The sequence below is a fragment of the Notothenia rossii genome (assembly GCF_949606895.1).
Source record: "Notothenia rossii genome assembly, chromosome: 7".
NCBI classification, from domain to species: domain Eukaryota; kingdom Metazoa; phylum Chordata; class Actinopteri; order Perciformes; family Nototheniidae; genus Notothenia; species Notothenia rossii.
Window position 1 is genome coordinate 11,104,857 of NC_136905.1, and position 11,746 is coordinate 11,116,602.

General features: G+C 39.9%; 1 protein-coding gene across 1 annotated transcript; it reads left to right on the plus strand.

Annotated features, from left to right (window-relative positions):
* Window positions 1-2,821: 2,821 nt before the first annotated feature.
* Window positions 2,822-4,241, plus strand: LOC307013377 (uncharacterized protein). The gene is made up of 3 exons (XM_079640755.1): window positions 2,822-2,978; window positions 3,072-3,130; window positions 3,259-4,241. The coding sequence occupies exons 1-3, from the start codon at window positions 2,950-2,952 to the stop codon at window positions 3,969-3,971; spliced, it is 801 nt and encodes a 266-aa protein (XP_079496881.1). The 5' UTR covers window positions 2,822-2,949; the 3' UTR covers window positions 3,972-4,241.
* The last annotated feature ends 7,505 nt before the right edge of the window (window positions 4,242-11,746 follow it).

Here is an 11,746-nt window from a genome sequence, read left to right on the forward strand (position 1 = left end):
AATAGCAAGTTGTTCCGGATGAACATTTGCTTGTCTTCTGCCGCCTCAGTATGGACTAACACGTAGGGCAAATGCACAGAAATATATTAAAGGTCTCAATACTTTACACTCTCTAGCTCGCCCTCCCCTCGTACATGGAAACACACACACACGTTCGCCCACACACAACCACTGGAAAAGACACTCTGGAAAATACTGTTTGCTGATATGCGGATTGGGATAAGAGCGGAACGCTGAGCATTTCAATCTAAACAGTAAACACTCTTAATTGGATTGTGTGCTTATGTGCTTTGATGTGAATCCTCTAAGGGCTGTATATTATAAGGCCTAATTGATTTTGATACATATTTACAAGAGTTTGGTAAATTTGTCCAAAGCAAAAGAAAAATCGTCATTAACTCTAATAGGGGAGAATTACGGGCCACCTTTTGGTTTACACAGCCATTACTGGAACATCGTGTCGTTGCAGTGTCAGAGTTCACCGGTCCTTTGGCGGTGCCCTGTCTGTGTCAACATCCTGTGGAAATAACCATGCAGACCTCCCGCTCATCACAAATGAGGCCCAGAGGGGAGGATGGGAGCTGAGTGTGGGGCCTTGTCGTCACCCTGAAGTTAATAGGTGAAGCACCAATCCTCTCTTGCTGATCTCTAACCATCACCTGCCTCAGGAGGTTGTGCGTCAAGCCATTCAACCTCATTCACATGAGATCTAGGTCTGCTTTAGTGTCCCTAGAAATGCCGAAACACCACCATCACCAGCGTTTGTCAGAGAGTTTGAATACGGTATGTGTGTTCAGAGGAGTGTGCACTGTAGAGTCAAATAGCATAGTTTAGGTCTGCACAATATTAAACCAAACTCATTTTCAAAAACAGTTGCACTATGTCTGCGGTATAAAAGATGCCGGAATATCCCCCTCTAAATTGTGAAAATGTAAAAAGCTAAATGCATTGATCTGGTGCAACTTAAGTGGCTAGATAGATATAACTGTGTGCTTTAGTAAACATTTTAATCCTATACTTATTTGATTGTATCTATAAGGAAATTAATGGCTAGGTTGATGTTAGTGATCCCACAGCCGGGAAATTCTTACCATTGTTATTTATAGAGATGTTAAGAAATTAATTGACTATTTAATCCAAACATCAAAACACTGAAATAACCTCTCAAATATTCAATTAATTAAATCCTCAATAATTGCGCAATGGAGATTTAAAATGTGTTTTTCCCAAAGTTATTGTTCAAATATTCATGTTTCTTTTATAAATATGTATTTTTGTAAATCTGTTGGATCTCAGAAGTGATTTTAGGTGAACAAAGATATATTGATGGAAACAAACAGCTGGTTATCTGTTAGTTTGGCGTCACACAAGGCACAGTTCTAGGATATCTTATCTTCTGGTTTTCTTGGCTTTCTTTCAATCAATGTCTTCTACATTCATTATAGTCCACAGGAACGATTTCATGTGGCTACTGTGTACAAGGTATTTCATTTCCTTCAATATGCTTTTCAATAAAATATAGTTATGAGTGCAGTACACAACCAACTAAAGTGGCTATTGTAGAGTGTTTTGTGAAATGCTGTTGTGTTTTGTGAAATACCGCGGCGTTTTGTGAAATGCTGTTGTGTTTTGTGAAATGCTGTGGTGTTTTCTGAAATGCTGTTTTGTCTTGCACTTCAGGGCCACCGTAGTTTGGTTTTAAATCTGACATTTGCCAAAGGTTGCTTTTCGCTTTGACACCAAATTCTCCGCCATCTTGACTGTCAACTCTCTGTAATACTAATCCTGCTCATCTGTGCTGCTGCTGTACAGAGCAAACACCTTTTTCCTTCAGTTAATAATTGTAGCTACATGTGGGCAGGTAATGTAATCAATGTTTGTCCTTACACTGTGTAACTTGGGTTAACATCGACTAGCAAGCCTTGTTGGTGCCACTTTTTGGCAGGGGGACACTGTGACACTGTGGGAAAATAACATGAGCCCCTTGGCCACGCAGGCATCCACATCCTTGGTTTCACATCACCTGCAATTTCAATTCCATTACTTGCCGTGCCACACTTCAAATAAAGCTCGGGCCTATTAATTACCAAAGTATGGGTTCAGGGTAAAGGTGAACGTGCAATTACAGAATTAAAACAAGCTTGTCATTCCTGACAGAAATAATTTGACTGAATTATGAAATGCTTCCACTGCTCTCAGCTTCATTGTCGTCTCAGGGAAAACCAAATCCAAGCTCTACGGCTCCTTTCTCTTCAAAAGTAAAGCAACTAATTGTGCTTTCCTATAATTTCTTTTGAACTGTACGTGTTTGTGATAAACAAAAGGAAAGAAACACCCCCTGTAACTGCTGTACCTGTGCTGCCTAATGCTTTCTTTGTTGCTTGAACCGTTTAATAAAAGAGGTCGAAATTAATGAGATCATTTTAATTTCGGTGTGGTGGTTATGGTATTCATGCGGAAATTGTATATCATTATCAGGGTTTTAGGTCTAGTGAATTAGAAGCTGTAATTAGCTGCTCAGGTAAATTAAAGTTGTGATGTTGATCATTAGGATTGCAAAAGATAACATTCAAATGACACCAAATGATAAAACACTTTTCTTTTTGTTTTGCTTTCTTAAAGGGACATTGCACTGAAACTGAAATGTCTCTTACCCCTGCTGCCATGTTTTAAATGTATGCTACTAAAATGTAAAAATCTATATGTTTTCTTTTCAAAAAATTCTGCTACAAGCAAGCATTTAAAAAGATTGCCTGTAATGACGCAATTTGCCAGTGGCAGAGCAGATTCACTGGTTGAAGTTGTGTCTCTATGACAACCAGCTGTCTGTAATTAGCCAATCAAGCCAGAGTGAGGTTGGAGCGTCAGAGTGGCTACAGAGAAGTTAAAAGTGACAAGTGTTTGCAGTAATTGCATTGCCGTGAAGTCAATGCTGACATAACTGCAGGGATGTGTGTTCTACTGTTGCTTTTCCTCAGGTATTGTAAAACTGAATGTTTCCCGTGTTGAAAGAGAAACAATCATAGCTGTTCAGTGCTGTTTGTCTTACACTGATTTCTGTTTCTCTGCAGCTCCATTGTGGTTCACTATGTGTCAGCTGGAGGTGTGTATTGTGCTAAAACAGCCAGAGGTATGTAGAGCGCTTTGATTGATGTTTGTACTTTTTTTTAAATCACCCATTAGTGGGTATTTTTGATATTTCAAAACAAGTCCCTCACAGAGAATAAAAAACAGTTTGTTAATATTTCTGTGTTGCAGCCCGTGCAGCTGCTCTGGGTTTGGATTATCCTGGAGTCCATGGAGGGCCTAATCTCTATAGACCACCTCACCATGGGATGCACCACAGCATGATGGCGCCCAGACCTCAACCTGAGAATAACAATGATCCTGGATGGGGTGCGACTGAACCTAACATGGCCTCGAACAAAGGTCACCCCAGGAGTCTGCATGGCGCTTACAGGCCGGTTCAAGCTGAATACGCCGCGGACCAAGTGCTCAGCCTTCCTAGAGAACGGTCACATATTCACCGCAAGTCAAATTTTAAGCAGGTCAAGCATGTTGCCCCTCCAACTCTGGCTGAAGCCCCAGGCCATCCTGACCTTGTGAACAGGGACCCCCAAGGTCGCAACAAGCCGCTCTCACATGTCTACAATAAGCACGACCTTCTGGTTGACGAGTCCGTCCCAAATAGACATGGCATGTCCCAAAGCAGGGGTCATGGCGCTCACCAGAGGCGTTTCACTGGATATGGCCCGAGAAGAGAAGGTCCTGTCCTCAGTTCATACGGCATCATGAACAACGGCCACATCAGAGCGACAACTAGCTCAAAACCTGCTGTTGACGGACGGAAATGGATCAGGTTTCCTGGCCGTCTTCCTCAGCCCCTGCACCGACGCCTGAATGTCAAACAGTATTTTCAAGGTAACCCTGTCCTGAGACATCTGACTGAAAGCAAAATCAGGCCGAATTAGCTGGTGAGCTAAAGGGTCTGACACATAGCTTGGCTGTCTTATATTGTGTATGTGAGGAGTTCTTAAAGTTAAAAGGCAAGCATTTTGTGAACGGAAAAACAATGTGATTTCAGAATATATTTGTCTGGCATCCTCTAAGCTTTACTGAAAGATGAAATGTCCTACCTATCTGAATACAAGCTCCTGCATTGTTGCTTCCTCACCTGTAGCTCTAAAACAAGTAACATCTTGTATTGTCTCTCGATTTTATTAAATTACAAATGAATATAATTCTCATTGCCTCTCTTTCTCTTCTCCCCTGCTCATCATAAATGCCTCACTCAGGTCTGGATGTTACCAGAGTGCCATCTGTTGGCTCTAATGGGTACATCTTCTTTTGGCTCACATTGTTGAACACAGGTGCTGCTTAACAGAAGGTCAGCTTTTTACAAATCCCCTAATCTGTTTACAATCTGTTGTTTGCAAGTACTACTAGTGGGTATGCTAATTTCTCCAAATAACCTTGGTCTTTAAATGAGGCCATGTTTCACTAGTGTTCTGCCATTTCCAATAGGGACAATGGGGTTTTAAATGCAGCCTTATAATTAGAATTTAGGAAAGCGTCACCAAGTATTTAATATTTGTCATTACTCATATTACAAAATAAAACCAGAGAAAATAAGCTAAGGTGGGTTTTATAGACCAGATTAATTAAAGAAAAGTTTTATAGCCCCTGGCTTTGATTCCTCACTGAAAGACTTTTGAGTGTGTGTGCAATGGTAAGCGGGTTATTCAGTTATCAAGTGATTGAGCCATAAATCAATCAGGAGCCAGAAAGAACGAGTCGGTTATGAGCAATCATCCAGGACGTGTATAAGGTAATGGGGGACAGAACAAATTAAATCTATCAGCTGTTTATGGGAGGTGGGAACAGTGAAGAGAGGTAGTACATCATACAAGCTGTCACGTTTGGACTAAAAAAGGGTTGAGGTCCAGCAGCTGCAGGTGGCCGGTTTAAAGCCCACACATTTGGTGATGTCAGGCTAAACCTATAGAAGAATCCTGCACACATTATTTTGGTATCAGAGTATCGAATGCACCACTAAGTAAATGGGGGGGAAATACTAACCCTGCTTCAGCACAGGTTTTCAGCTGGTCTTCACTGATGTTCGCTGAACACCCATTTCCTGTTACATGCTGCAGTTGTTCGCCTCCTTACCTTCAATCAATGACTTAATGACCCCTTTTACAGTTTGACAAATTAGGCTGGATGTTGGGAGGTAAGAGAATCAGCTGTGTGAGCCTTTGGCCACCTAAGATCAACCTGGAATATCTTTAGTACACCTAATGTACCTTTCTAGCTTAAATATAACATACAAAATGACTGATAATACGTTTACCATCTCTTTTTATCACATCCCGCACAATTTAACTCAATTCAACTCTAATGTCAGATCAGATGTTTGACAACAGATCCCACATAGAGCAGTACGGCCTAGAATACAGGCAGGATGGGTTTAGCACTGTTTCCATGTTAGCATCAGTTTATTTGGAACAAGAAGAGGAACCAATGTGCTCATGGACAACTTCACAATAGTATTATATTGATGTTTACAAGATTATCTTTTATCTAGGCATGGAGGGATTTTCATTTGTATTTAAAGTCATTTTGTAGGTAGTAGTTTGTGTTGGTGCGGTGCTGAATATCGCTCTATTATTTATTTGTGTAAGTCACCACAAACCACTGTTGTGTTCACCTGTAGGCAAGGGAGTAACTTTGGTTTGAGAAGTGGGGGGGACACAAAATAGGGGGTCCTCCGCAATGAAACATTTTCTCAATTGAATTCCATTTCATGCCTTTCTACAAATATATGAGGGACTATGGTGTTAACAAACCCAAGAAAAGTGTGTAGTGTATATAATGAGTGCGAAAACGTATCTATCCATGAACCTGTTTTATTTGTGATGACCTCACATCCTATAGGGGGGTCCGGGGGCATGCACCCCGGGAAGATTTTTTCTTTAAATTGAAGTTAAAAGCATCAATCTGGTGCACTTTGAGGGCAATATTAAGAGATGTATGGATACAGCTCTCAACACTCATATGAAACAGAACTGTATATATTTCAATACTCCACAAACCATTAGAATATGCTCACAACCAATAACTCATATTTGATCAACTCCTCTCTCCTATCTTTATCTTACCTAGTCTGCATTCTTTCTTTTTATTTATGCATATTTTTATAATCACTCTCCTTTCAAACTGTGTTTTCTTATTTTTGTACTGACCTATAGTAGCTACTCATTGGAAGGATTTCTTAACTTATTTTATATACAACTAATATTACAGAGATGGAAATATTTGTTTACATCGATGACCAAACCGTTTGAGACCCACAGAGATAACTTCGAGTCCTTTACCTCCCTGAGCTGACGTTATCTCTCTCAGTCCGACAGGAGAGGACTCTCCCTCTCCTTATTGTTGAAACACCTTCTAATCTCCGTTAGCTCCAAGCTAGCACCAAATGCTAACAACAACCAACTCTCTATGTCTCTCTCTCTCCGTCTCTCTCTCTTTCTATCTCTCTCTCACAAGATGCGCTCGTGCCACACACACACAGACACTCCTCCGTGACGATGACCGCTTGCTTAAAAAAAGAATAATAAACACATTTAAAAGTGGGGGGGGACACAAATGGGATTTTGAAAAGTGGGGGGGACATGTCCACCCTGTCCCCAGTGTTTTTACGCCCATGCCTGTAGGACAAAATAACATTTGTACTTTTCCATCAACTGTAAGATGGTTAGGCCCCAGTGTATCAATAGTTGCAGGGTTATTTATACTTCACACATTGAATACTGAACACTGCAGTTATCTGTGCTATAATAAAATGCACCAGCTTACAGAGTCTGTTCCTCAGTACCTATACTACGACCTATTTACAAGATATACTTGGCTGATCTTCTATTCTCCATCATGTTTGCCTACATTAATGCTTACCTATAACCTATTTCTTCAGAAACAATCCTTACTTTTGTGCAGTGTGAAAAAAGAAATTGACATCTCCAGAATAGTAAGTGTTTGCAGCTATACTACGCACATCCAGCAGCAGTTCATAATAAATATCACTGCAGACAAACACAAAGCATCCACACTGCCAGTCACAGCCCTCCTGTTCCCATAGGTTGTTTCTGTGTTTCGCTGGTTTCGCTCATTAAAGTTTGAAGTCATCTGGCCCTTCCTGCTGTAACAAAATTCAACAAAATGGTCAACGGTTATACTTTTATGTTAATCCACAGAGCAAGATGTGCCACTCACAATTTAGCAGTCAGTGGAGCTTTTAAAATTCACTAGGCTACAAAAGTTTTAGTTTATATACAGGCAATCCATGTTTACAGAGATATTAATGTATTGTAATCCAGAACAGAGACTTAGCTGCATATCTTATGTGATGATATGTTGGGTATTAGTCAGAAGACATGACACATTAGAGAATTGCTGAGGATGACATAAAAAAGACATTCCATTGTGGTTCATGGTGAAGCAAGACTTAGCAATGTCAGGCTACCAACAAATCAACACCTACTTATTAATGCTTACAAACATCCGAAAAAGGTAAATATAACAAATACACTCAGATTATATATTTAGGATGATTAAACTCACACCCCCAACCCCCCTATCTGTCTTTTGGTGTCTTTTGTGGGTGTACAAATTGTAGGTTGTAGTTGTACAGCTCTATTTTACCAGGATAACCACCAAGCAAAAACTGCTCAAAACAACCCCGACCATTTATCACCCTCTGTACTTTGAGAAATACTAATGGTTAAATATACATTAGTGTTTATCAGAAGTAAACTAATCTACTGCCCACTTCCTGCTGTTTTAAAAACAACAATTGAGACACCTATACATTTAATAATCGAAGTTTTCCATGGGCCCTGTGATAAATCTGACACAAATGTATTAAAATATTTTTGTCACAAACAATTAGGTAAATATTTCTAACTTTTCTCAAACCCCAGATGAAGAAGACTTTCTTAATTTGCTTTATTTGTGAAACGCATTGCTATATTTCACTGTTAAAGACTAGCTTTACTTGAACAGAATACCTGTACATTTTACACATATGCTTATTTAACTTGTTCTGCCTCACAAAACCCATCCCACTAGAGTTTTATCAAAGCCCTGAACATGTTACACTACACATGTTGTAACACACACCTTTTCTTTTACAGTAACCTTTGCTGTCTTCTTTTCCACAATCAGAAAGTGGTGGTTAATAAGACTGTGTTTTTTGTGCTTGTGTGTTTGTGTGAGTTGTGTAATGTGTGTGTTTCCTCTCCCCGTGTGGCTCCCTGTGAGCCCACTATAACCTGCCAGCACAACTGACCTGTGGTAAGGGGGAAATCAATAGTCAATTCCATTTTGCAGCCAGCATGTGACAGGTACTAGATAGGAGTGGATTGGGTGCATGTAAGGAGCAGGAGCGTGAGTCGGCGCTTGACTGACCCCCTCTCTCCCTCTCTCCCCCTCTCCCTCTCTCCCTCTCCCTCTCTCCCTCTCCCTCTCTCCCTCTCCCTCTCTCCCCCTCTCCCTCTCTCTCTCTCTCTCTCTCTCTTTCAGTGTCTCACTTCCTCGCTTGCCCAAGTACAACCATTCAGAGGTATATAAGCTACAGTAAGGTATATCAATTTATTGAACATGTCAGAATTTATTTTTTATTTTTTTATAATAAGAATTTCAACAAAGAGATGCAAAACAACAACAACAAAAAACGTTCAAGGTACAAAATAAAAACTCATAGTCTCTGTCATGTTCAACAGGGGCAAGAAGAAGCTTAAAACAACTTTTCTGGTCCTACCCCCTTCTAGTCTACATTTTTCTTGAAAATAAAAGATTAGGTCATCGTCATCAGCGTCATGTTCGTGTTGCAAACAAATAATTGTTTTTCTACAAAACATTAAAAAAAAGAATTAACTTTTACAATGACAAGGTATGTCTTGGGTTGTCCATGTTGTAATTGTATTCTGTGTTTTAATCTATTCACAAGATGCATTGCACATTATTCCGTCCTGGCAAAGGGATCCTTCCTCTGTTGCTCTTTCCAAGCCCCCCCCCCCCCCCCCCCCCATAAATGTTACTCGTTTTCCCTTTCCTCAAAGATCTAAGGACAGAGTGTGTCATATGCTGTAGACAGTGAAATAGTCTACTAATATGAACCCACTAAATCGTATTATGCTAAGGAGTGAACACCTGTTTAATTGATGCTGACACAAAACAATTGATACACATATGTATGTGCATATGGCTGCACACTTTGTACAGCATCCATACACATGTGATTATACCCGTGATAAAAGGAAGATGCACCTTCCACACTATCGCTTCTCAGACATATGGTCGCTCCATCTGGGAGTCTTGATGATGTGCAGCTAGCACAGAATATATCTGAGCCTTCAGTGTACTGTAGACTACAATTTCAGAAAGCTGTGTAGATGTATCTACAGTACTTTGGTTCAGACTCGTATACAACTCTCAAATGTACAGACGCCTCAGTAATCCTGGGCCTTTTCCTCTAGCGCCACCAAGTGGTCGACATTTTTTTGTTTTTTGTGAGTATCAAAAGTACTACTCGATGGATTTCTTTGACATTTGGTAGAGATTTTCTTAGTTGCCCACATGGTCATTTTCTCATAGACTTCTATACAATGAGATTACTTTTAGCAATCGGTCACGTCGCCCCCTGCTGGCTATTTAAGAAAATGCAGGATTATGCCGCTTTCTTATGGGACATTTCGTTTCGGCCAATATGAGTATAACAACCACATGTAAAAAAAATTATACTGTTAAATATTTTTATTTGTCAAGAGTTCACATGTACTCATAGATGGAAACAATTAACAAAAAATCTAAGGGCACTTTAGCCGGTTTTATCATAAAAACAACAGAGAAAGTCATTTCAATCAGACCGTATAATGGATTACCAGAATTTCTCACTTCCCTCTCAGGGATTCCGTATAGAGTATTTAACAAAGAAAATGATCTATTATTTTGGGAGATGTAAGATTATAGGTCTGATTTGACAACACTTTAAAACAAATATTTCCAATTATGCGTTTGAGTGGAGTAGTAGGAGGGCATTGTTTCAACTAAAGGAACTTGGCCTCAAATATATATTTTTTCAGATGTGAATCCATGATTATCAAAAGCCGTGATTACAGCAGTTCTGATAGCAGTTATAATGCACTGTATAATAGGAGCTAGATATGAGAGGATATTCCCAGCAGTGACTAATTTGAGGTTAGTCACATCTCTAATGTGAATAAGAATCTGAAAAGGAGACAGCATTGCATTAAGTACAGTACAAGAACCGTAATCAAACCTCGAAAAGCTTCATCAGTTCGATTTGGCTTCAGGGCCCTCAGCTAATTTTACAGCTCACTGAAACGTAGCATGTAATACCCAGTGGATGGAGAGCGCTGCGTTCATTAGTGCTGATTAGAAAAAAAGATCAAGCTAAATATGTCAACGCATGATAACCAGTCAATGTATTTTTAATTAGTGCCTTCTTTTCTTCTCTCCTGTTGATTCCTATTCACAAACCTACCACTGCGTGCATTTAATTCCTCCTCCAGCGCTCTCTTGATTAACAGTTAGCTTCCATTATGTTTCTGAGAGCGCCGTAGTGACCGAGTTGGGATGCAGACGTTAGATTAAAAGTTGAGTGGGTGAGCTCACTGCCTCGCCTCGTGCACCATTTGAAATGAGGCCTCAGCAAATCATTTTACAATTTAATAAGCTAATAAACGTGATATGGCAAGTAGTTCCAAGTGCCCTTGGGGGGTCAAGGCGCGGTTTGCAATCCCATTTAAGAGCTTGTTCTATTACTATGCTGACAAAGGCTTGGGCCGGCTCGCAGAGAGACATGACTGCGCTTTTGAGGCAGCAGATCTGATACTTCAGAGGTCACGCTCAACACAGAGGGGTCACACTGAACCAGACCTATCGCATTTTTCAAGACGGCTGCCTGACTCATATTGTAAGAATTTTGACAGCAGCCATATTCACACCTTTTGGAAAAAATACCAATCAAGTGAAGTTGAACGACCTCCTTATACACACAAAGGCCAAACACCTCACATTTTAAGAGATTGATATTCAATTTCTTCACATTGAGCTATAATAACAGCTTTTTATTTCTCCACCGAAAATCCCACAGGCAATATAATAAAAAATCTTCCATTGAAGAATGAAAACCCGTTTCAACTTTTCAATAACATCTGAAAGAAGAACAATTTGCAGCACTCAAACAGTTGTGGCATACTGAAAGCTCATGCACTTGCAGCATTCTTGCTTTTCAGAATATGTATCGTCACAAGTATGCACTTATTTTAAAATGATTTGGATAAAAGTGTCAGTTAAATGGAATGTTAATAAAGAAAAATGTAACCAAAAGGAACACAGACCTCCAGCTCGGCCAAATGACCCTTCTTGCAATGTGAATAATTGCAACATAAGTTTGATCTGCTCCATAATTTAATGGGTTCTTACTTCAAGGGCCAATGCTACACTAACGTCAAAAATATCACCTAATATTCTCCAGATTTGATCATTTTTTGGAGGATTATTCTACCCTCATCTTTCGATGAAACTCTGATTTTAAACTCCCCTCTTTTCTTCCAATAACCGTGCCCCATGCCATGAGTCATGTGTTTCTTCCTGGAAAAAACTGAAGTTTCACAAATTCAAAACAAGGATGTTGTTGCTGCGGCTGCTTGGCAAACACACG